Source organism: Pristiophorus japonicus, chromosome 26, assembly GCF_044704955.1.
Source record: "Pristiophorus japonicus isolate sPriJap1 chromosome 26, sPriJap1.hap1, whole genome shotgun sequence".
Taxonomy (NCBI): domain Eukaryota; kingdom Metazoa; phylum Chordata; class Chondrichthyes; family Pristiophoridae; genus Pristiophorus; species Pristiophorus japonicus.
Genome location: NC_092002.1, coordinates 15,601,100 through 15,628,001, shown reverse-complemented (window position 1 = coordinate 15,628,001; position 26,902 = coordinate 15,601,100). Strand labels below are relative to the sequence as shown.

Genomic DNA, 26,902 nt, shown 5'->3' with positions numbered 1-26,902 from the left:
TGGGACAATGTCATATTTGTTCTGAGTGTAAAGTAGAAATGGCTGAACACAGTAGTGGAACTTTGAGGTATGCGGACATGTGTAAGAAACATTTAGAGGAACTAAGCTGGAAAACGATGCTTAGATCCCAAGCAGGGTTCAGGACAGTGGTTTAAAAGTTTCTTTTTTTTTTTAAATAACTGTATTTTAAAGTGAATAACATTGTAATGCTACCCTGTATAAAATGGAGCAGCTAATTAAATAGCTGCCAAAAAAACTCTTAGTTTACCTGTTCTCTGATTCTCTGAGTATATTCAAGGCTGAGATAGATAGATTTTTGGAGTGTAGGGGAATCAAGAGATATGGAGATCAGGCGGGAAAATAGAGTTGAGGTCTATGATCAGCCATGATCTTACTGATTGGCTTAGCAGGCTCGAGAGGCCATATGGCCTTCTCCTGTTCCTATTTCTTATGTTCTTTGGATACTGCTCTTCTAACCCAGCTATCTATTGCTAGCAGGAAAATAATCCTGAAAGTAATATTAAAATACATTCAGCTTGTTATAAAATTGAATATATATTTTTATTTTATAATACAGGCTATTATAAATACAGTTTATTGATTCTTCAAATACACAAAAGCTGACTATATTTGAAATCTGAACTGAATGCAGCAATTAATTGCAAGAGCATTTATAATTCCTATGTTACTATTTTAAGGTATTGGAAGTATAAAACTAATTGATTTACTGTAATTCTTCTCTGCTTTCAATAGATTGTGAAGCAACAATTTTTTTAGTAATGCTGACTACAATATTCATAACATTGTAAAAGTAAATTGCAGAGCTCTGGGCCATGGAGCACCGAAGGTTCATTGCTTATTGTTAGGGTTGTTCAATATGAAAAATAGTTCCCCTCTCGAGTGAAGTGTCCTGTGGTGCAAACCATAGAAAACACGATGCTGCTAATTTCTTTAAGTATATCGTCTTTTCTCACAGCATTTGTCTTCTGCCAGTGGAGATTTACAAGTGGATGCCTCCTTCATGCAGACACTTTGGAATATGAACCCTATCTGTTCAGGCTGTGAGCTAGCTGAAGGTCAGTAATGAAATGTTACCATGTTGTCAGTTAATGAACTAAATTGCTAGCTTAAGGTAGATTGAAACACACTTAAGAGCAATGTTTAAAACCAATGGTTTTAAACCCTAATTGTTACCAAGCCAACAAGCTTGTTCAATTTCTTCGAGTAGAACACAAGAACCATACACATTTTGATGAGCAATGCAGTTGATAAAATATTTTGTGTTGGCCTGTGAAAAAAATATCTAAGTCAAAAATGGAAAAAATGTCCTTGAAACTATTTTTACTCTGGATTTTTAACAACTTTCATGTGCTAATCATTGTGTCAAGGAGCACTTGGATTATCTAATGTTTTGCAATCAAATATTGCAACCCAGTCAAATGTTGAGTGGTACTATTTATTCTGACTTAAGGAGCCAGTGCTACTTGGAGAGCATTATTAACTGCCAACATGAGAATGTAGATGCTTTGTCAAAAGTGCTGGCTAAATTGGGGACAGTGCAGCTGTTGACTTAGTTGACCGTGCTGAAATTATATAGTTTAAATGCGCCCACATTGAGGTTATAGTGGGAATCGTGACTGCTTCAGGATTATTACTGACTGCTAATTGAAGTTTTTGTTTAATCACATTTCCAAACACCTGTTCACAGTATTCATAAATAAAATAAAGTACTTCGTGTGACAATTGCTGATGAAGCCAAGCTGTATGACCAGGCACCAGTTATATGCAGATTGATGCTGTTCAAAAGGGTCTGAACAATTGAGCAAATTCACTAATGATAAATGGATTTTATTGTGAATAAATGTGAGGTAAGCTCAAAACTAGTGCACAACTTGAAGGGGTGTCTTTTAAAAAAGTGGAAAGGAATTTGAGAGTAATTATTGAACATTGACATTCAGTAAAACCTTGAACAGCAATGCCAATTAGGAACCAAGAAGCATCTCCGTGCAGTTGATTGTAACCAAAACAGACATTTAGTCTTGTGTAGGTTGGTGATGTGGTCATATTTATAATACTGAATGCAATTTTGCATATCCTACTTTTTGATAGAATACCAATGACCTAGATAGAGCTCAGGGAAGAGCAGTAGAGATGATTGTGAGACTTAGGTCTTTAAATTATGAAGAGATTCAAATAGCTGAACATCTTACATTGGAGAAAAGGGGAGAATGAGATAGCACACAACCCAGATCTTTAAACCGCTGAGAGTATGTGACAAAAATTGAGCATTTTTCTCTGTAGATTTCTTAGCTTAAAAAACAGGGTGACCGAAATTGCCCCTTTTCTTAAGGCCTGTCACGTTGCGGAATGGAGTGGCCGTTGACTTTTCGTGGAATGGCCGCTGATAGCCCATTTGCCCTCCCGAGTTTTCCCGGTGGTGCCCCGATCTCTCCCCCCCCCTCCCCACTACTGCTCACTGCAACCGATCTGCGGTATGCGCGTCATCACCGTGCACATCGCCGATCTAACCCCCCCCCAACTATGACATTCATCTCCAAAAATCTTCGACCCGCGCGGTGGTGCCAAAACAAGCTTTCGCTCGATAATCCAGTGAGGCTGTGGCTTTCTGCAACGGTGTTGCGGCTTCCCTTAAAGGGGAGGATGCACTAACACTGCCGCCATGTTTTTTTTGTCCCGACACACATGCCCCCGGGTTCGGCCAGGCATCCAACAGGCAGCCTGGCATCCTTTCTTGGGTTCCGGGCCGCTGGCCCAGCCAAAACCCTCCCAAGTGGACCAGTGGCCCGAAGTTTTAAAAGTGCGGAGGCTCCCCCCTATAAGGAGTTGGGGGGGGGGGGTGACGTCATCGCGGCCGTGACTCCGCATCACCCCCCCCCCCCGCAACTTCCGTCCTTCAGTTGCTGTCACCACCGTGTTTTTGCCTCTTGGGTATTGTCACTGCCCCCATTATGACCGACTTCCGGATCAAAACAAAAAAAACTCCAAAAAGCCGAATGTTGCGCAAGAGGCGACCTCACTGCAGTTGCGGTAAAAACATCGAAACAAGATGGGAGCGTCCCGTTTCGGCAATTTTACCCCGGTTCTTTTCAGAATGATACAATCTTCAAAATGGCTTCTATACACGCAACCTGCAAGACAGACTTTTGGGGCCGAAATTGCCTCTTTCTGTAAGGCCCGTCGCCACCTGAAAGCAGCGGCCATGGGTCACTGCGGACTGGCCGTGTAGGGGCTGCCTTTTTGTATATTGCCCTCCTTTAGTTTTGGAGCCATGTCGGGATTGCCCTGCCCATTTTCCTGCCCGCGGCGTCATGAACTCCGACCCCATACCGACCGCCGACGACCCCTTTTCCAAAATTGCCCTTTGCAGCATTGCCCCGTGGGAGCGTCGTCCGTGCTCCCGACAGCTTTTTCTGTCAGAACCTTTTTTGACGCTGCCAGCGACTCCGTTTTATTTTTTATTGTTGGCGACATTAACAAATGAATATTGTATGACATGCTTCCTGTCCACAATTTGAATGGTATGTTTTTTTTAAAAACAATTAAGTGCCTCTGTTAAACTACTGGACAGGAATGTCATGAGCACACTATACATTTGTCTGCTGTCCAGGAGAGGCATGAGTTCGGGGCCAGGGGCCCAGGGGCAGCACGGGCCAGCCCACATTGTGATATGTATGCGCTCTAGGTCCGTGCAGCAGAGCAGGTCTCCAGTGTAAGGGGAGCTTGGGGTGTGGGTTCGAATCCACACTCCCCTGGGGTTCTGTACATGTGATTTATGAGGATGGGTGAGTAATGAGGCACCAGACACAGCAGGTAAGAGTACAAAATGGCTAATGTTGTTTATTTAGAATAGTAAACACCAAGATAGAGAGCATAGGAAGAGGTCATAAATAGCAGTAATGGCACAATCTCACTCAACAACACGAAAAATCTCGTAACAGGGAAAGGGAAAATAAGAGGTTAAAACATTCCACTCACACACAACCACACCTCCCACTTTCACCCTTCTTACCAATTCCTATCCTAAATTGAGTCTGTGAGGGGGATTCGGCTATACTCTCAATCCTATCAACTCCGGGGTTCTGGGGGACACTTATTTCAGTTCGGGGTCCCTCTTGGGTGTGTTTTATGTTGTTGGTCGGTTCGGTTTTCCTCCTCGATGTTGCATCGGTTTCTTCTATTTGCCTCTCTGTTGGCTCCTAAGCAAAAAAACTGCTGAAGTTAAGCACACCTTCCCCAGAGCGAGGGCCCAGTGAAAAGCTGACTCAACTCCCACAAGCTGACTCCAACAACCAAAAGCTGACTCCAACTGCTAAAAGCTGACTCCAACTGCTCCAAAAGCTGACTCCCACTGCTTCCAAAAGCTGACTCCAACTCCTTCCCCACCGTCTGTTTTTGCAGCTTTCCTTAGAATCAGTTCATCTTCGCGCCAAAACTGCATTTGCCTCTCGGTATCTATCTCTCTGTGACTGGTACTGCTCCTCGACTCCTTCTCCTACTGCCCCAGCTGTTCCCCCTCACTGCTGGTTCTGTAGGTCCTATCTTTGTATCCAATTTAGTTCTGGCCTTTTCGCGCTCAAACTCAGTTGGTGGTCCATTGTGTAAGTTTGGGCGGGGAGATAGCTTTGAATATTTAATCAGAAGATGTCACAGGTACAGGGGTCTTGTTTCAGTGCACATTGGTGCCTCAAAGTCTGCTGGTCCATTGTAACAGTCCTGGGAGTCAATCGGGTTGAGCCTCACCTTTGATGGGCCATTAGGTAGATGATGGTCCACATTCATTTGGGGTGAGTCATATTTTCAAACTGGGCCAGGTAGTCCCCATTGGTTGAGGATTTCCCCGCTTCAGGCCCGACTCGACCCCTGATTGGCCTGCCGGAATGCACTTTTCCCCCATTGGCCAGTGCCTCTGTCTCGCTTGTGAGCCAGACTCCACAATATCTGTATCGGCCCACACGTTTCCCAGCTTGCCTGGTCTGAGGATTTTACATGGCCAAAAATGTTCATTTAATGTATCGGACGATCCCATGGTAGTTTTCTTGTCCTTCGGGTGTTCCAATAAAATGCGGCCGTGGATTTTCGAACCTTACACCAGTTGTCTTAGATAACACTTGGCACTGGACCAAGACCTAGCTCTGTCAAGCCCATGTGATGGCTGGTGTGCAACGGCCACCACACGTTAAAAAAATCCACGCACAATCATCTTCCACCCTTCAGGATGTAGTTCAGGATCTGGTGTATTAGGTCCTTCAATTAAACACCTATGAACTCAACCTTTTTTGGCATGGAAGCAAGTCATCCTTGTTTTGAGGGACTGCCTATAATGCCAGGTCGGGCAGACATTTATGGCCGCGGGTTCAGCCGGTCCGCCAACAGGCAGCCTGGCACTCTCTCTTGGGTGCCTGGCCTCTGGCCCGGCCGAAATCCTAGTGGCCCAATGTTTTCCACTAAAATGGCTGCAGAGTTCGCAGCGGCCCTCCCCTTTAATTGAACGCGCCAGCGCAATGATGTCATCAGCGCGGCACTGATGACTTGGAGCTTTGGCCACTCCGATCCGCCCCTACTTCCGCCCAGCTAGTGGCGTCAACTCCGATCCGACCGGAAACAAAAGCCAAAGAGCTGAAAATTGGCGGAATGTCCGCCCCATGCATTGGGGTGGACGGAGCACCTAAAAAACGGTAGGTGCGCCCCGTTTTGGGCAGAGGGCAATTTTGGTCCCTTGTTCTTTTGGCGCTACAAAAAATATATAAGGAAAAAAACTATCAAATCAACACTGTTATAACAGATGTGTGCTCCTGGGTAACCTGTCACCCAGCATATCTTGGTATACCTGACTGTATATCAAAGCGTTACATGGCTGTAAAGATCCAACAACTTTGCTGCTGTAACAGACACAAAGCCAAGCCTCAATCAACTCCATTGGTTAGATGCCTATGTCATTTTGAGAAACATTAATTACTAGGGGTCAGGTGACTACTGTTGCAGAAAACATTTCTCCATCTTTTTGAGAAATGTTTGCTAAGCTAATGAAAAGATCCCAACTGAGAAGTTTGTCTATCATGAACTGCTTCAACGATGTTGAGTTTTTTGAACTGACTTGAATAACTCTCCATTCAAAATCTCCAGTTGGGAATGCTGCTTCCAGTGCGACCTATGGGATCATCAGAAAACTTATTTTAGCAGATTCTGCAAAATGACACCTGGGCAGCCTGGATTCTGATTAGGAGATGGCTGCGCCAGAAATGAAAGAAGAAAGAAAGACTTGCATTTATATAGCAACTTTCATGACCACCAGATGTTTCAAAGCACTTTACAGCCAATGAATTACTTTTGAAGTGTAGTCACTGTTGTTTTCTCTTAGGCAGTCGCTTGGATTCACTGTTGTAATGTGGAAAACCCAGCAGCCAACTTGCGCACAGCAACTCCCACAAATAGCAATGTGATAATGACCAGATAACTTGTTTTGTTATGTTGATTGAGGGATAAATATTGGCCAGGAAAGATTAGAATTAGCAGCGTCCAATTGTGTCCTTTGTCAGTACTTATTTCCTGGATCAGAATCCAAGACCACGATATCAATCTATAAGATGCCTTACATTAGTTGCTTATTGAAGTAAAAGCAGGTCAGGCAGCATCTATGGAGAGAAACAGAGTTAACGTTTCAGGTCTGACCCTTCGTCTAAGTACGCCATCATACCCACCACAAATTCTGGCCCATTGTGATTGCATATAACTAATGGGATAGAAGCCGTCAGAGGCTGAAACATTTTCGTGATCGGGCCTCATTTGCATTATGTCAGGAAGCTGCATGAGTTTTGGAGCAGCTGACCGATTTAAGGCTAGGAATTCAGTAGTTCCACCGTGGAACTCTACCAGTGCAGGTAATTAAGGGCGATCTCAGGGAAGGGATGTGGAGGGCTGTACATCGGGGTTGGTGTTGGGGAATGATTTTTGTTGGGGTCAGGAGTAGTGATGGTTAAAAACCCTTTTTGTAGCATCTTTACTGCTCCCTTTAAAGACCATTAATGCTAAGTACCAAAGAATGGAAAGTGAGCTGCCTATTGGCACTTGAAAATTGCATTGGGCTCCTATAGACGTTACAGGACCCCTATTTGCATTGCTAATGAGCCTCCCAACTGTTTTCACGAGTGACTGAGTCGCCCATTTCAAGGCCCCCCACCAAACTGTTGATGGGAATGGGCTGGAAGCGCTGTGTTGCCATTTTCATCGTGATACCGCCCTGTTCCCACCTGACGAGAGAACACAAATAACCCCATAAGTGTTAATTGACTTAGTTATTTCTTAACCAGAATTCACTTGCTTGGTGATATTAGTGCTGTAACAAAGCTATTTTATTTGCATATTAGAATTTACAGATTTTGAGTCAGCAAAATATTAAAGTATCAGTCTCCATTTTAGATCAAAAGCATAAAATAAGGTCAGGATGAACGAGGTAGAAATAGACTGAAACATGAGCTTTAAAGCTTTGAACCACATCAAAATGACCAAGCCTTTAACCCTTCCTCAAACTAATTTACTCAGTAGAGCAAAATCCATTCACCTGTAAATACTTGGAAGAGGAGAGAACTGTTGAAAAGGCAGTTTGATATATTTCAGAGGAGCTCATGGGTGTTTGTTTTCTTTATATTTAAAGGTTACCTGACTGGTGGACATGTTCTACGCCTCTTTCATGGCCACATGGATGAATGTCTCACAGTATCAGCATTTGATCAGGGTGAAGATCAACGCAGGTCAGTTTATGCATCTAGCATTTTTCACTCTTTTTAAAGGTTCAGCTACAAGGTTTCTGTTGAGACCAATAAAAGTATCTGGCAAGAAAAAGTTCAGAGGCCTTGGCTAATAAAGTTTGGGTAAATGTACCATTTGGTGTGGCACTGCACCATACGACCAGGTTTATGTTCAGCTGCCCACTCTGAGCTGGGATAGCAGCGGAGGTGCTACAATTGACCACAGTAACTCCAGGCTAGGGAGGGGAAAAGATTGGGTCCAACTTCTGTATCTGTTTATTATTCTGTGACCTCCTGCTAGAAAGTATGTGCATATGTGTGCAACATTGGCCCCCACAGCCAAATAGCTAGCTTGCTTGGTTTACAAGTGAAGAATAGTCACTCATCACACACTTTGACACCTGTAGTACTGCATCCCAGCATGATGCCACCAAGTTTACATTCGCGCCAGGGTGTTCCTGGAGATGGAGCACGCGGTGTCTACCGGTACACTCACGGCCTTCCGCGAGAGGTGGGAACTGGAGGGACTGGAGTGCATCAACACCCCCGGCAACCAAATTTTACTTTGACCGTTTAAGGTTTACAAAATTTTATTAGTTAATTTGTCAGTTCTAGTGCCTCTTTAATAAGGGGACACTTGGCTTTATAGTTTAATTAAAATAATTGATGCCAACAAGTTCAAGGGTAGAAAGTCAGATGGAAGAAATGTTTTTTTTCCAGAAACCTTCTTGGAATATTCCTTTTATAGAAAAAATGGTTTGAGTTTGTTGTATTATACTTAGCATAATTACTTTGTTGCTGTTTTTACCAACTCGGCCTGTTAATGAGGTCTTGTTTCTGATGTAGGAGCAATATCTTATAGTAACAATATACAGAATGAGAAAAACTAACATGCCACCTTGATTGTTGTTTCAGAGCATTATGAAGCATTCCTGGTGTTTGAGAATGGGAGAGACTTTAAAATAATGCCAAATCTGGCTGCCTCTGCCTTGTTGATAGCTTGGCCTTGGCATTTTCCTAGTTTTATTAAGCACAGCTGTTACAGATATTACCTTTAGAACTGAAACTAATAGCCTTGCCATGTAGACTACAGAAATAATTAGAGTGCACTCAGCAGAAATTTGATTTTGCTGCTGTTATGAGTCTTGCTTCTCAGTGGCAGGCAGAATTCATACACCTGTTGTCACTGCTAGCTACCCCATCCTGAGACAAGGTTAATCAGTTCAATCTTTATGGCAGGTGTTAATAGGCACTGTTGTATAAAATATTTTACTTTTGGATAAAAATTCAGCCTTTCAGTGTGTTTTTCTTGACCCCATCAATCCTTGGGAAATTGTGGACACAAATTTGAGCAAATGATAAAGTAGCTGATGAGGGCCTGTAGTCTTGGGGCTCCCTCAGATGATGCCATTACCGTATTTGTTTTTTCTGTCTGCTGCTGCCTACAGGAACATTATACCTTTATGTACAGACATAGGTTTGGAGTATTTTTGTTCATTATTTTGCTTCAGTTTGTGCAAAAAGTAAATGAAAGCTGTGATTTCCAAGTATGAATACAAAGGAAAGATAATAGAAAAATAAAGTACATTGATCGAAGTTGGAGCAAGAACAAGTTCTCATAATTACCTGACAATCGATAGATCAACAAAGCCTAATTAAACAACCCCAACTTTTTTTAAAAAAAGCTACCCCTTGAAATCCCTTAGAAAAATACCAAACATTGTCAGTCGTATTACACGTTTTAATTATGTGAATACATTGAATTCTGAATGCATATCCTTTTTATGCCCTGTAGGTTGGTTCACTATGAAGGTGGTACAGTGTGCAGCCATGCGAGGTCCTTGTGGAGACTGGAGCCACTGCGCATCAGGTAATGAGACTGGGCTTGGCTTACAGAAGTGACCGTATAGGTTCCACATCATTTTAGGGGAAAAATCTAAACCTGGAAAAGTTTGTATAATTAGATTAACAAGGAAGACTGGAACCATGTAGTAATCAATAAAACAGATACCGAACTGTAACTTGAATTACCTTTTCTTGAAGTCTTTCAAGTTTAGTTTTACAAATTGTAAAGAATATGCTGGCTAAATTAATCAGGAAAACTTTTTTGGATGACTAGCTAATGAGCACAAATATTTTTGGATGAAAAGCTAATGAGCACAAATACGAACTATATTTGGTTTGTTGGTAATTTTAATCTTGACTTACTGTCTTGAAAAATGACAACATTAAGGTTAATTTTAGACAATGCCAATGTAGGTTTAATACGTTTCAAGCCAATTGATTGAAACCACATTGAGCCAATTATTACTGGCAGCAGTAGGAGATTCAATTAACTGAAGTCTAGCTGAATATTTTGTTGCATTGTTGCATATTCCACCAGCAATGTCATTCACACTTGGACATTTAGCAATGTTAACAGATATGATTCAAGTGCCATTATGTTACAATACTAATCCGGGTATAAGCCATTCTGACAAACTGTATGAACTTACTAGAGCTACACTTAAGTATCTAAAGATGTCGAACTGGCATCCTTAGGAATCCAGTGACAACACACCTACCCAAGAATCGTGAATCTGTGACTGTTTTGTCAATGTCTTCCTAAATCCACTACTTAAAATAGAAATGCTACTGCATAGTGACAACATTTTTATTTTTATATCTTTCTATGTAGTAGATTATATTCTCATTATGACTTGGTCTTTGGGAATCAAACAGTCGATACGTTGTAATGAATTTTCTATAATGTCATATAAAATGCAATGTGGAAAATTTAGATGCCAGGATTTGGTAGCTCGTTATGAGTGGATAAATTGTAAATTTTAAGTTTTCTTTAATTTTAATTCATAGAGATGTTGGTTTTCATTGTTTTCTGAAGAATTGGTATTTTTCTCAACAGCTGGAGTGGTGGCCACATGAAATGGGGTCAGTCTTTCCGTATTCGTCACGTTACCACAGGCAAATACTTGGGGCTGGACGAAGAGAAAGGGCTTTTACTTTTTGATCAGGATAAATCAAACATCAAAATCACGTCATTTTGTTTCCGAATCTCAAAGGTGAGAGAAAGTTGAGAAAAAGGAAAGTTATTTTCCAGGTGCTAATTTGTGTAAAGCTTCCTAATGAGTGTACAGACTAGAAAGTTGTCACATTCATGCCTGGTCTTTGCTGAGTTAGTTGATCTTGGGTGGGACAGCATTAGGGATACTGTGAATGAGGATCGGGATCTCTTGTTTGCAGAATTGAGCAGCATAAAAGAAAAATCTATCTCCTGGTGTTGAGAAGGGGTGGGGGGGGGGGGGGAGGGGGGGGAAATCAGCCTCCTGATTGATCAACTAATCCAGGGGTATGCAGGATTATTTTCAATCTGAGACAATCAAACATAAAATAGATCTTTGTAGGAGAAGGAACGATGACCAGCTACTCACAAGTACTACACTAAAAAATGTTTTTGCTTACTTGCCCTAGTATTGTAGATTCTGGCCCTCTTTTTAACACTGCACACTCTCTTGCCTTTTACCTTCTCTCATTTCAAACTTGTTCTGTCACCTTGTCACTCAATCGGCTTCTCACAGCTGCACACCAACTTTTTCTTCTGTTGCTGTCTGTGTTATTCTCTTAGCCCCTCATTTCCACTTAAATATTGCCTAGATTCTTCAACCTTCTCCCACTATATTCTTGACAGATCTTGGGCGAATAGGCCAGAAATGGCTAATGAATGTGGCAGAGCCTTCCCCACTTTCCGATAGGCAGGCCGCTGGACTATATTGGGCTGACTGATGTGTGGGAAAGTGCATGCTAATGATATTAAAATGAGGGGAACACACTAATGGTTCTTGCTCTTTTTCATTTTCTCTACTCTTGTCAGTTCTTAAGCCTGTGAACTGCCGAGAATACATGGTGACATCTGGGTAGATACAAGAGACATACATATTAATGATGTAATGCTTCCTCTGACAGACCCCATATCCAAGTTGAATAATCCACAGGAAGTTGTTTTTCATAGCACCCAAACGCTTTCTCTTTTAATGTCGCCTTCTTAAAGCCAGATATGCTCACGTTGCCGACCATCTTCATCCTTAGATTTACATTTATACAGAACGCAATTTCTGCTTCTACTTGTATACAATGACAATACTATGGAATTTGTTACACTGTTGTGGAAATCGTAAAAAAGTCTTGCCCTTCTATCCCCAACATATTTTGTAGAGACAAAAGCCATTATCGGGAACACAAATAAAAGAACAATTGATAGTCACTTTCAAGTTGACATAACCTTTACATAAATCACATTACGTTGAAGTGGTACTGAACCCAAACCCTGTGCTTCCCCAGGATAAAATCGATGTAGCTCATAAAAGAGATGTAGAAGGCATGGGAATCCCTGAGATCAAGTACGGTGAATCGATGTGCTTTGTTCAACATGTGAACAGTGGACTTTGGCTGACTTACGCAGCAGCTGATACCAAAACAGTCCGTTTGGGACCCTTGAAGAGGAAAGTAAGTACATACTTGCCAATTTACTATTTTTGTAAAATAAGATAAGATAAGATCATAAACCTTGTTAGTGTTATTAAAGTTAATGGTCTGGATTAGTTGGTCTAGCCCATGTGATTCCAGGGACGCTCCCGAACCGCATGCGTCCCTGGGATGCGTGGCCCTTTACGCAGGTGTACACCTGCAGGTCCAAGACCGCAAGAGTCCGAAGCAAGGTAAGTACACGGGTGGCAAGCCTCCGACTGCAATTTCCAGACCATTGTAATTTTTACCGGAGATTATTTCTGTAACTCAGAATATGGACAGGCTTCTTTGCTTACATTTTAAATTTAATGATATAAACGCTCTCTGCTATCCACAATGCCCAGTCCTGCTCCTCTTAACCCCAGTTTGGCTTGCAACCGACTGCCTAGCAGCAACTTTAACTATTCTATGCATCTTACTATCCAAGTTCACATGAGTGTCTACACATCTTTTATTGTATATTTGTGAATGCCCTGACTCTGCATGCATATGGCTACCCTGGATATGAAAATGTATGTTCATTTAAGTAGCATCTACTTGAACCAACATGGATACGTGAACTTGGCAAATGGCAATAAGTCCTATTCATGTTCTGTAATATTAATCATTTTGGGAGAGGCAGAATATAATTTTTTAAATCGGGGGTAAAAATGCATCAAGGGCAGACCCCTGTTATGTGCCCCACTTGATATTCAATTCTATTGAACTCAATGGAACTGAATATTGAGCGGGGAGCAGAACAGGTGGCCAAATTGCTACCGCTCAATTTCTGCTTCCGGCCGCGATGAATTTCTGTCCTTATATATTTTACCAAGATTTTTTTTCTTTATAAACTAGATCTTTCAGTCCTGAAATGGGTAACCATTTAAACAAACTTTGTTTTAGGCTATACTACACCAAGAAGGACACATGGATGATGCACTTTCACTATCACGCTCACAACAAGAGGAGTCCCAGGCTTCTCGAATGATCTACAGCACAAATGGTCTCTTCAACCAATTCATTAAGTATGTGTTTTTTTCCTTTATTTTATTTTCAGTCTATTTTTGATTCAATTTATGGACGCCGTCTTTGTCCACATGTAGAATAACGAATGGCTGTAGAAAACCCCTCTGTTAATAGGCATTTGTAACACTAGTAAATAGAAAAATAGTAGAAATCTTAACGAAAGCAAAACATTTTGTGGCCGAAATTGCCCCGTGCTGGGTTTGGGGTGGTCATTTTCGCTGATGGAGATGTTTATGCGCTGGCGCGGGGATGCGCCAAACTCGGCGCAAATTTGGGCTCTTTGTGCAAAAAAAATACTGCGCTAACCAACCATTCTCCCAGCATTTATGCGGTGCTTGTGGGGCGCAACTTTCAGCGCCACTTTCAGAACATCAGCGCGGCGCTGATGAAGTCAACCCGTTGCTGATGTGCCGCATCATGGCGCCGCTTAAAAGGGAGGTACGTTGAGATCTGAGCAGCACATTCAGGGAGGATGTTGGCCAAACCAGTGGCGACTTTGTCAGGCCAACTGAAAAGTCGGTCGACACAAAAAAGATGGCAGCCGCCGAGGTGGCATCTCCCCTTTAAGGACGGCCGGGGCGCCATAGCCATCACAGTTTCTCGCACCGAGAAGCTGTCGGTGGCATCGCCCTGCGTAAACCTCGCTCCCGCGGGGCAATTTCCCCCACAGGGCGCAAAGGGGTCGACGCGCATGGCAATGATGTCATCACTGTGCATGCGCCCTGCCAGTACAATAATTGCGGGGCGCAACACAAACCACTTTTCGCCAGCGGAGCACCGAGGGCAAATCCGCGAGGGTCGATATAGCCGCCATGCCCACGTACTAATGTATTAGTGCTCCGATAGCGCCGGCCGATAGCGCTAACTGGCCCTGCGCAAAGGGGCAATTACGGCCCCTTTGGAAACATACAGTAGGTCAGTCAGCATCCAGGAGATAATAAGTTAACAAAGGGTTCTGTCCCAAATTGGTAACTTACCTATTCTCCTCACAGATGCTGATTGACCTACTGTATGTTTCCAACATGTTTGTCATTTATAACACTGCCTGACATCACTAATTGGAGCATTTTCCAGAGTTCCATTATTCAATTCTGTTCGATTGTACTGGTGTCACATATTAATATGGTCTAGAATTTAGAAATTTCTGCTCTGATAAAAGTTAATTTATATTTTGGAAGACAGTAGAATTCGTAAATGAATATTATCTCTTTTAAAAAAAAACATTGCAAATATTTGAAATTGTGACCATACACATTCATCAGGACACTAAATTGGCTGCTGAATATACAGAACCGTATTTTTCAGAATTGTTCTACATGTGTTCATGGTACTTTTGTATTTTTAATTAAGAGGTCTGGATATGCTAACTGGGAAGAATAAGTCTTCAGCTCCAGTGACCCTACCTATTGATACGATAGTGCTGAGCCTTCAGGATCTGATCAGCTACTTCCAGCATCCGGACGAACAGCTTGCGCATGAAGAGAAACAGACTAAATTGCGCTCACTCAAAAACAGACAGAATTTATTCCAGGAAGAGGTAAGTTAACAAACAATCTTGGAACAAGAAGAGACTATAGGGGTGAAATTTGTCTTCAGTGTTGGCGTAAAACGAGCAATAATTAATTGGTAGTCCTTTTGATTTGTTTTCCATTGATTTCAAGAAGACTAATTGCACCCCACGATACTTATGCATTAGTAAATCTAATGATTAGTACACTTGCCTTATTGTTGAAGTTGTGCCAAGTTCTAGATTATAAAATTGTTACTAAAACTCAAAATAATAGATAATCCATGTACAGACTTGACAAGTGTAGGGACCACAGGGGTGAACTTCGGCTCGGGGGGTGGGGGGCGCGAACAGAGCGCGGGGAAAGACTAAGCAAATCTGCTGCCAGTTATACACTGCCCCTGATTTTCCTTTCCATTCACTGCTACGATTTCATTTCAGCTCCCCACATCAGTGAAGCGAGCAGAAAATTGTCTACGTGAAATTTGAAAGGATTGGACAATTAAAAAGATGTGCTTCAATGAGGGGGTGAAAGTTGTAAAAGTCGTTAGCAGCCTTTTCGAAGGCTGAAGTGACAGGAGTTAAGAAGTAACAAGGAACTCTATGTGCAGGCTTAAGGCTGCAGATGACTGGTACTGTCACTGGCTCTGCCAGTTCTGTGGTATATGTTAGTAGCAGGGGTCCCTGCAGCAGATGGTACAACTCTGTGCCTGGCTGCCTGCTGAACCAGACCCTGTGAAGATATTTGCCAGGTAGGCGTAACACTGCTATCATCATGATGGTTGTGCCCAATTAGGTTTTACTGACCGATGATCACTGTGCCACTTATAGAATGGCGTACACACAGTACCACTTATAGAATGGCGTGCACACAGTACCACTCATAGAATGACATGTCGTGATTGGGGCACTGCAGAAAAGCTAAATATTGTTCGAACTTTCGCACATATCTGCGGCATTGGCTCTGCTGGCACAACCTACATTTAGAATTGAGTCCTCCATCTGGTAAGCTCTGACTGCAGTTGCAGGTGTGAAGGTACCAGTGGGTGGACATAAAGCAGCTTTCATGTAGCTGAACCTGACTGGCATCATAGGCAGTCCCTCGGAATCCTAAAATGAGTTCTTTAGTGGCTGAACAGTCCAACATGAGAGCCACAGACCCTGACACAGGTGGGACAGATGTTCGTCGGGGGAAGGGGGGGTGTGGGGGTGGTGGCACTGATTTACCACACGCTCCTTCTGCTGCCTGCACCTGACCTCTTCATGCTCACATCGTTGAGATTCGAAGAGCCTGACTGGCAGCCTTTTGCTGGTTCTCTTTCTTGCGTGCACTCTGATAGAGGAACTGCCATTGGGAAATCCATTGATGGCACTAATGATACTGCAGAAAACCAACATTGCATAATTGACACACAGGTTTCTGACAACTCAAATACCAGGAGAGAACAAATGAGGCCAGAAATGGAATTATTGTTTGTTTTGGCTGATAGATTTCCCTTCTGTGTACTACTCCCCTGTGCTTAGCAACCTTGGATCCCAGTGGTATTGTTGTCCCACATAAGGCGCGGGAAGCATAAGAACCGTGCTCCTGAGTCAATTATATTATTATGAACCTTCTGCCTGTTTCAAGCAAAATGAGTGTGATGCACAAAGTAGCAGAGCTCTAGCGGTACAGATCTCCGCCTATTTTTGTGGTGTAACACCCTTTGAACTAGTGTGCATGCAGTGTTTAGGACTAGATAATCGGTCCCAGCTTATCAAATTTTGTTGAATGTTTCAAAGAAGTACAAAAAGACACAAATTCCACAGCCAAAGCGGCAAGCTTTGATCAGGTATAACATGTAATGATTGGTAATAATTATGCATTATGCTTTTGTTTTAGGGCATGATCCAGCTAGTATTGGATTGCATTGACAGACTGAATGTGTATAACAGTGCAGCTCATTTCTCAGAGTTTGCAGGAGAAGAAGCAGCTGAATCTTGGAAAGAAATTGTTAATCTTCTTTATGAACTGCTTGGTACGGAATTTAAACACAATACACACAGATGGAACGACAGGAGAACAGAATTTTTAATCTCTTCTGCTCTCCCCATGATGACACTAATATAATTACCACAAAATGTGTAGTGATAAACACCATTATCTGGTACAAGTAAATTCCTGACCTAATTATATTCCTTTTTAATAAATGATGACAACTAATGGACCCCTTGCCCCTTTAGATGTCCTAGAATCTAGACTTAAATGTACTTGTCAGAATGATGGAGTTGTCCTTATTTCATATAAACACTTAGCTGCTAGATGAAGTTGTGGGTTGACTAGTCTCCTTGTTATTGTTTATCGCTCAAACAACATCACTAAAAACAGATTGTCTGGCCATTTATCTCACTGCTGTTTGTGGGACCTTGCTGTGCACAAATTGGCTGCCACTGTTCACACGACTTGATGGCATATTAAGTCATATATCCAAATTTGCTAATGACGCAAAAATAAGTGGCAGTGTAGATGAAAGCATAAAATTACAAAGAGATATCGACAGATTAAGTAACTGGGCAAGACTGGCAAAGGATTTCAATGTAGAAATGTGAGATCATCCACTTTGAACCTAAAAAGGATAGAACAGGGAACTTTCTAAATGGTGAAAAGCTAAAAACAGTGGAGGTCTAAAGATACTTGGGGTTCCACGTACATAGATTATTAAAATGTCACAAACAGATACAAAAAGTAATTAAAAAGACTAATGGAATGCTGGCCTTTATATCTAGAGATCTAAAATACAAGGGGTTAGAAATTATGCTGCAGTTGTACCAAACCTGGAGTACTGTGAGCAGTTCTGGGCACCACATCTTAGGAAGAATATATTGCTCTTGGAGGGAGTGCAGCGTAGGTGTACATAATTATACCTGTAATCAAAGGTTGTTACCAGGAGAGATTACACAAATTAGGGTTGTAGAATTTAGAAGGTTAAGGGGCGATCTGATCAAAATTTTAAAGATATTAAGGAGAACTGATGGGGTAGATAGATACTATTTCAGCTGGTTAGGACAAGGGGGCATCGTTTAAAAATTAGAGCCAGACCTTTCAGGAGTGAAATTAGAATCATAGAATGGTTACAGCACGGAAGAAGGCCATTCAGTCTGTCGAGCCAGTGCCAGCTCTCTGCAAGAGCACTTCACCTAGTCCCACTACCCCGCCCTTTCCACGTAGCCCTGCAAATCTTTTTCTTTCAGGTACTTATCCAACTCCCTTTTGAAAGCAGTGATTGAGTCAGCCTCCACCATCCTTTCAGGCAGTGCATTCCAGATCCTAACCACTCGCTGTGTTTAAAAAAAAAAGTTTTTTTTTCTTATGTCGTCTTTGGTTTTTTGCCAATCACCTTAAATCTGTGTCCTTTGGTTCTTGACCTTTCCACCAATGGGAACAGTTTCTCTCTATCTACTCTGTCCAGGCCCCTCACGATTTTGAACACCTCGATCAAATTTCCTCTCAACCTTCTCTGCTCCAAGGAGAACAACCCCAGCTTCTCCAGTCTATCCACGTAATTGAAGTGCCACATCCCTGGACTCATTCTCATAAATCTTTTCTGCATCCTCTCCAAGGCCTTCTTCACATCCTTCCGAAAGTTTGGTGCCCAGAATTGGACACAATACTCCAGTTGGGGCTGAACCAGTGGTTTATACAGGTTCATCATAATTTCCACACTTTTCTACTCTAAATCTCTATTCATGAAGCTCAGGATCCCATAAGCTTTTTTAATTGCTTTCTCAACCTGTCCTGCCACCTTCAACAATTTGTGCACATACATGCCTAGGTCTCTGTTCGTGCACCCACTTTAGGATTGTACCCTTCAGTTTATATTTCCTCTCTTCATTCTTTCTACCAAAATGTATTAGTTTGCATTTTTCTACGTATAATTTACATCGGCCACGTGTCCGCCCATTACACCAGCCTGTCTATGTCCTCTTGAAGTCTATCACTATCCTCCTCATCTTTCACTATATTACCAAGTTTTGTGTTATCTGCAAATTTTGAAATTTGCCCTGTACACCCAAGTCCCAGCCATTAATATATATCAAGAAATGCAGTGGTCCTAGAACCGAACCCTGGGGAACATCGCTGTACCTTCCTCCAGTCCGAAAAACAACCGTTCACCACTACTCTCTGTTTCCTGTCACTTCATCCATTCTGCCACTGTCCCTTTTATTCCATGGACTTCAACTTTGCTGGCAACCTATTATGTGGCACTTTGTCGAATGCCTTTTGGAAATTCTTGTACACCATGTCAACCGCGTTACCTTCATCAACCCACGTTACCTAGAAAACACTTCTACACACAAAGGGTGGTAGAAGTTTGGAATCCTCTTCTGCAAATGGCAATTGATGCGAGATCAATTGTTAATTTTAAATTGGTGATTGATCGCTTTTTGTTAACTGGAGGTATAAAGAGATATGGGCCAAAGGCAGAGTTAGGTCTCAGATCAGCCATGATCTCATTGAATGGCAGAACAGGCTTGAGGGACTCAATGGCCTACTCCTGTTCCTGTGTTCCTAAAAGTATACTTTATTTGCTTTAATGTCCTGAGATTATGAAAGGTGCTGTATAATGCAAGTTCTTTTTTTAGTTCTTCCATGAGACCTACAGTTTTTCCATTCTCCACCCAACTCCTGCTTGCTCAATTAATACCTCCTGGCAACCATGAGGCATTTCCTTTACTCATGCAGTACAGGTTGAATCTCCCTTATCCAGACTCCCTTAACTGGAACCACCCCTCGTCCAGAACAATTCCTAGCCAAAATTGCAAATGGCATTCTCTGTATTAGGACCATGTCGTTTCATGTCTTTTTGACTTTTCTGCCGTGTTCAACATGGTTGGCTGTTTCATCTTCCTTCATCGCCTCCTTTTTTAAAAAAGCTGTTTTTGGTGTTTGGGAGACGCTGGCAAGGCGCATTTATTGTTCAATCCTAGTTGCCTAGTTGAGAAGATGGTGGTCGGCCATTTCCTTGAAATGCTGCAAATATGATGGTGTTCCCACAATGGCATTAGCTAGGGAATTCCAGGATATTGTCACACACAGCTGCCTATATCCTATTGTGCACTAAGTTTCATTTGCCTATCATTTCAAGAGGCTTTTGACAAGGTCCCACACAAGAGAATGGTGTGCAAAATTAAAGCACATGGTATTGGAGGTAATGTACTGACGTGGATAGAGAACTGGTTGGCAGACAGGAGGCAGAGAGTCGAGATAAGTGGGTCCTTTCAGAATGGCAGGCAGTGACTAGTGGGGTGCCACAGGGCTCAGTGCTGGGACCCAGCTATTTACAATATACATTAATGATTTAAATGAAGGAATTGAGTGTAATATCTCCAAGTTTGCAGATGACACTAAGCTGGGTGGCGGTGTGAGCTGTAAAGAGGACGCTAAGAGGCTGCAGGATGACTTGGACAGGTTAGGTGAGTGGGCAAATGCATGGCAGATGCAGTATAATCTGGATAAATGTAAGGTTATCGACTTTGGTGGCAAAAACACGAAGGAAGAATATTATCTGAATCGCGGCAGATTAGGAAAAGGGGAGGTTCAACGAGACCTGGGTGTCATGGTACATCAGTCATTGAAAGTTGGTATGCAGGTACAGCAGGCGGTGAAGAAGGCAAATAGCATGTTGGCCTTCATAGCTAGGGGATTTGAGTATCGGAGCAGGGAGGTCTTACTGCAGTTGTACAGGGCCTTAGTGAGGCCTCATCTGAAATATTGTGTTCAGTTTTGGTCTCCTAATCTGAGGAAGGATGTTCTTGCTATTGAGGGAGTGCAGCGAAGGTTCACCAGACTGATTCTCGTGATGGCAGGACTGACATATGAGGAGAGACTGGATCGACTGGGCCTGTATTCACTGGAATTTAGAAAAATGAGAGGGGATCTCATAGAAACATAAAATTCTGACGGGACTGGACAGGTTAGATGCAGGAAGCATGTTCCCGATGTTGGGGAAGTCCAGAACCAGGGGACATAGTCTAAGGATAAGGGGTAGGCCATTTAGGACTGAGATGAGGAGAAACTTCTTCACTCAGAGAGTTATTAACCTGTGGAATTCCCTGCCGCAGAGAGTTGTTGATGCCAGTTCATTGGATATGTTCAAGAGAGAGTTAGATATGATCCTTACGGCTAAAGGGACCAAGGGGTATGGAGAGAAAGCAGGAAAGGGATACTGAGGTGAATGATCAGCCATGATCTTATTGAATGGTGCTGCAGGCTCGAAGGGCCGAATGGCCTACTCCTGCATCTATTTTCTATGTTTTTATTTCAGTCTTTGCTGATCCACATGCCCCTAGTGTAATGAATTTAAACTCCTTGTCCTCATCTTGAAGTTCCTCCATAGTCAGATCGCCCTACCATTGCAACCTTCCCACTTTAGAAAACTGATTTTGGCCTTCTATGCATTTAGTCTCCCATCATCTCGCCATTGGTGATAAATGCTTCATCTTCCTTGGCTTTATTCTCTGGAACTGCCTCCCTGAACACCTCAGCCTCTACTTCTATCTCACCTTTCAAGGTTATCCTTTTGACCAAACTGTCAGTCACTTCTAATTTTCCCACATGGTTCAGTGTTAAATCCTCTATTAAAGTTTTGCTTCTGTAATGCACCTTAAGATATTTTCTATGTTACAAGACGATATAAATGCAAATTGCTTGTACTGTTTTATCAGTTATTATTGTAATAATATTTTTCTCTGATGGATAGCTTCCCTCATCCGTGGCAATCGCAGAAACTGTGCTCTCTTTTCTGATAACCTAGACTGGTTGGTCAGTAAGCTGGATCGACTAGAGGCTTCCTCAGGTACTTTCCTAACCCGTAATAGTTCTAATAAACAGAGGCTCACCTTGCCAAGCATTTGTTGTGGTGTAAAGGATGTATTGCAGTTTTGTTATTGCACAGAATTTGTCTGTAAAAAAAAGATTTTGGCAGGGAAATTCCTCATAGCTGCTCCCGCTCCTCTGGCATAACCTCACTGAACTGCAGCGGAAACCCCATTTATATTTTTAAACACTCTTTCTGCGGCGGAGTGATTGTAGCTCCAATAAAATCCCCCCATATTGGCTTAAAAATTCATCTGGGGTGGAGGCGCAACATGGGTGGGATCGGATCGGCCGCCCGGTATATGCAGTGCCTGACATTTAATCCCGATCGTCTAATTTTTTTAACACCACTTTTCCAGTTAGTTTTCAGTCAAGCATGTGGATACCAAATTTCCTACCCATGTGCCCCACCTCCCCCTCCCTCCCCCCCACACGCACCTGAAGATAATTACTGTTTAACCTACTTTTTAGGTGATTCTGCTAACAAACAAAAGTTGTTTGTGCATTTGCCCTTCCTGTACTGCAACATGCCTTCTGCCACCTAGACCCTATTCTTAAATTTCCCCCGAAAGCCCACCACTTCTTTACCTCCCTTTCCTTTAAGCCCTTTCATAAAACCCAGCTCTTTGTCTAAGCTTTTGGTCACCCCTCCTAATACCTTCTTTAGTTCTGTGTCTATTTTTTTCCTTAGACTGCTGTGAAAGACACTATATTGCAAATTGTCGTTGATATATATTTGATGTCATGTGGTGCTATAGGTATCCTGGAAGTGCTGTACTGTGTTTTGATTGAAAGCCCCGAAGTTCTGAACATCATAACGGAAAGCCATATTAAGTCAATTATCTCTCTGTTGGACAAGCATGGACGAAATCATAAGGTACATACAATAATGAATGCTGCTAATGCGGGGCTAGTGATAAAATGAGGAATACCTTAATTCTTCTTATCTTGGGGTCCTCAAAAATGGGAATAGGAGCACAAGAATCACTGCTTGAGACATCTATAGTGTGTTCTCATTTTTCTGCTCTTCTAAATCAAAGCCATTTAAGCTGAAACAGAATCAATACTTATCTACATGCAAGCCATTTGGCTGAATAAGATCATTGCTTTTTGATGGATCAAATCCCACATACCCAACTAATTGTTCTCAGATGGAGATTGCCTTTAGAACTTCCATTTCTTATCAGCTAAGTCTGTAATATAGCCACTTAAGAAATGTCTTGAAATATTTGCCCTTTTTGTAGGTGCTGGATGTATTGCGCTCTCTCTGTGTCTGCAACGGCGTGGCTGTACGATCCAATCAAAATCTTATTGCGGAGAATCTATTTCCAGGTCGTGATCTGCTGCTCCAAACTAACCTGATTAACTATGTCACCAGGTATAATGCTCAATTCTTCACAAAATTGCTGAACTTATACACTGCTTCAATTCATTTTCAGTTTTTTATTCTATTTCATCTCCTGAACTAAATACATTTCATAAGAGTTAGTAGCCCAGAATTGGGGGCATGCTACTATACCGTAATTTTGAAAATATGAGAGTACATTTTCAGGCAAAATTTGGATCCAGCAGGTTTCTAGCCCTTGATAATAGAGAATGTAATGACTCGCTGAGGTGGGATGGGGGGGTGGGGAAGCAAGGTGCTGCCTCCGCCCACTTTTGATATGTTGTGTTGCACCAGCAGTTTCTGGACGTGTTCCCAGGAATTTCATCTGAAACGTTCCAATAGGTCTAGCGGAACCCGTGTCTGCTGAGTGTAGACGTAGGTCATGTATTGGGCCTAAAATGGGGCCACAGGCTAATGGCAATCAATTACAGAAAGATGAAGTGCCATTTAAATGGTCCCTCTGCCTCCTTTAACCAAATCCAGGCCTCAGAGTTTCTCTCCCTCAGCAACAGACACTGATGGTGCCCTCAAGTTATATGCAACCAGTATCTCAAGACTGAGCTTTAATCATCTAAGGCAACTGATGGATGCCTCATTGCAGATTCTGGAGTATTATCCTGGCTCATTGTGCAGACTATGCATATGAACTTGTGCAACAACCCTGGTGAGCGCTGGTGAATGTCTTCTGAACGTGAAACTGTCTTTAGAAGTTTCTCTATTCTGAATGGCAATGTGTTTGGACCTCTCCTAAAATGTGTAGAGGATGGTTCACTTGGAAGAAAGAAAAAGGCCCTTGTTTCCGAGTGTGTTTTTTTTTCGTTCCTCTTCCAAAGGGAGTATGTCGTTCTCCATCACGTGATAAAATGTCTGGTGGATTAATGTCAAACACGCATAAGTTAAACCTATCTTGCTCCAGTGGACATAAGAAATACTATTTTTCTGTAAAAGTATATAAAGATTCAGATAATTTCTTGTTTTAGCTCATTTAAAGTTTAACTAATTATATATCTATCATAAACAGTAGTTAAACACTTTACATTTATTTCTTAATTACAGTATGAGGCCAAATATCTATGTGGGTACATATGAAGGTTCTACACAGTACAAGAAGTGGTACTTTGAACTGATAGTGGATTATGTTGACTCATTTGTAACACCGCAACCTACTCATCTGCGAGTGGGCTGGGCTTTAACAGAAGGTTACAGCCCTTACCCAGGAGGAGGTGAAGGCTGGGGAAGCAATGGAGTTGGAGACGATCTGTATTCCTATGGCTTCGATGGACTTCACCTGTGGTCAGGTCAGTGATTATACTCCTCCTGAGGTTTTGTTATTGGCACTATTGCAAAACTGCTCTTGAGGTTGACTCCTTTATTCTGTCATTTTAGAATATGCGATGGTGGTAACTATTAATGTTTGGAATGGATATATTTGCATATTTACCTGGTTGTGGTAATAGCTAAGGACATGGTACTGTATTATTTCCTGATAGGTGCACAATATGGGGGGATGGTGGTGATGTTGATGTAGAGGTTGAGGGGCTAAGGCATTTTTAATTCCTTTTACATTTTTGTACTTTTTTCTTTGCATCATGAGATATAGGTATGAATAATGTTTTTATTTTACAATCTGTCAGAGAGAGGATCAGCTTTATTTTTTAGAAATATATAATAAAATATATTCCTAAAATTACACAAAAGAATCAGTGCTTCTCTGATGACCCAGTGGATAAATGCTGGGCTTGTTGCAGCATTACACAATAGAGAGTAGGAGGTCCTAATGTAGATTCCAGTCTATGCTGGGTTCACTGATCTCAGCTGAAGCAACAGATGGTACACTTGGCCTTAGCACCCTGGGCTAAGGAGGGGAAATATCAGCCAGAGTTTTTCCTTTACATTTGTGGTCCGGTGACTTGCTGTAAAATGTGCGTGGGTGAGAACAGGATCTGTCTCCGTTCTGAGGCCCTCCATTTTCAAACTGATACCTGATATTCACTGCTGGCCTCGCCATTTGAAGAATACCCATTTGACCAAGGTACCAAAGGGCTGAAACTGATCTTTCTTCATCAAATTTGATTGGGTTCTTTTGATGAAGTAACAGAGAGGGTGGATGAGGGCTGTGCAGTTGATAAAGTACCACATACTAAGCTTGTTAGCAAAATTGAAGCCCATGGGCTAAAAGGAGCAGTAGCGACATGGATACAACATCGGCTAAGGGTTAGAAAACAGTTGTGGTGAACGGCTGGCTGTTTTTCAGAGTGGCGTTCCCAAGGTTCGGTACGAGGATCACTACTGTTTTTGATATACGTTAATGTCTTGGGAGCACAGGGCACAATTTCAAATTTTGTAGATGACACAAAACTTGGAAGTGTAGTAAGCAGTGAGGAAGATAGCAATAGCCTTCAAGAAGACATAGGCAGGCTGGTGGAATGGTCGGACACATGACAGATTAAATTCAATGCAGAGATGTATGAGGTTAGGAAGAATGAGGAGAGACCATACACACTAAACAGTAAAATTTTAAAAGGGACAGAGAGAACTGGGGGTGCTTGAGCACAAATCGTTGAAGATGACAGGGCAGGTTAATAAAGCAGTTAATAAAGCATATGGGATCCTGGGCTTTATAAATAGAGGCAGAGAATACAAAAGCCAGGAAGTTATGCTAAACCTATAAAAAACACTAGTTCTGCCCCAGCTGGAGTATTGTGTCCAATTTTGGGCACCACACTTTAGGAAGGGCATGAAGGCTTTGGAGAGGGAACAGAAGAAATTTACTAGAATGGTTCCAGGGATGAGGAAATACAGTTACATGGATAGACTCGAGAAGCTGGAGTTGTTCTCCTTGGAGCAGAGAAGGCTGAGAAGATTTAATAGAGGCACTTAAAATCATGAAGGGTTTAGATAGAGTAAATAAAGAGAAACTGTTTCCAATGGTTGAAGAGTCGATAATGGCATAGATTTAAAGTAATTGGTAGGAGGTTTAGAGGGGATTTGAGGGGAAATTTCTTCACCCAGAGGGTGTTGGGGGTCTGGAACTCGCTGCCTGAAAGGGTGGTAGAGGCACATTTAAAAAGTACTTGGATATGCACTTGAAGTGCCTTAACATACATGGCTATGGACCAAGAACTGGAAAGTGGGATTAGGCTGGGTAACTCTTTGTCGGCCGGCGCAGACACGATGGGCTGAAATGGCCTCCTTGTGGTAGATACTGATTCAATAGTAGCCTTCAAAATGGAATTGGATAAATACTTGAAGGAGAAAAAATTGTAGGGCTAAGGGGAAAGAGTGGAACTGACTGGATTGCTCTTCGAAAGAGCAGGCGCAGACTCGATGGGCCGAATGGCCTCCTTCGGTGCTGTACTATTCTATGATTCTATGAACTAGCAATCCCTATGTTTTTATGTAACCAACTAAACTTGAAGAGGGCCTATAAGGACTATAAGAATAACAATAATAAAAAACCTAACAGAAAATATGAGAAAATAAGAAAAGAGATTAAAATCCGGATCAGGAAAGCTAAGTAGGAGTACGAGCAAAAAACATCAAAAACAACAGTGTATATTAATAAAAAGGGAATTCTTCAGAAAGCCTGAGAGGAGAGGATTGTCACTTTTGTAAATGGTAATCAAAAAATGGCAGAGGTGCTTAATAAATACTTCATATCGATCTTTACTAAAGAGAAGGCTATTGGAGAAGAGCTGAAATCTGAAGTGGTTGTGAATGAGCTGAGCAATATTATCATTTCATCAAAGGACATTTTAGATAACAACAATCTCTTATATTTATATAGCACCTTTAACATAGTAAAACATCCTAAGGAGTATTATCAGACAAAAAGTTGACACCAAGCCACATCAGGA

At 42.1% G+C, this 26,902-nt stretch overlaps 1 protein-coding gene across 5 annotated transcripts in view; it reads left to right on the top strand.

Moving 5' to 3' along the window:
• The window catches only part of LOC139239218 (ryanodine receptor 1-like), a 506,468-nt gene that overhangs the window by 106,026 nt on the left and 373,540 nt on the right, over positions 1-26,902 (top strand). For all 5 annotated transcript variants that reach the window (XM_070867899.1, XM_070867895.1, XM_070867896.1 and 2 more), the window contains exons 7-18: positions 977-1,076; positions 7,673-7,769; positions 9,562-9,636; positions 10,669-10,825; positions 12,102-12,266; positions 13,173-13,294; positions 14,646-14,832; positions 16,685-16,820; positions 21,543-21,638; positions 22,417-22,535; positions 22,903-23,036; positions 24,102-24,343. In XM_070867899.1, coding sequence (XP_070724000.1) covers positions 977-1,076; positions 7,673-7,769; positions 9,562-9,636; positions 10,669-10,825; positions 12,102-12,266; positions 13,173-13,294; positions 14,646-14,832; positions 16,685-16,820; positions 21,543-21,638; positions 22,417-22,535; positions 22,903-23,036; positions 24,102-24,343 — 1,630 coding nt within the window. The remainder of the gene's footprint in view (positions 1-976; positions 1,077-7,672; positions 7,770-9,561; positions 9,637-10,668; positions 10,826-12,101; positions 12,267-13,172; positions 13,295-14,645; positions 14,833-16,684; positions 16,821-21,542; positions 21,639-22,416; positions 22,536-22,902; positions 23,037-24,101; positions 24,344-26,902) is intronic.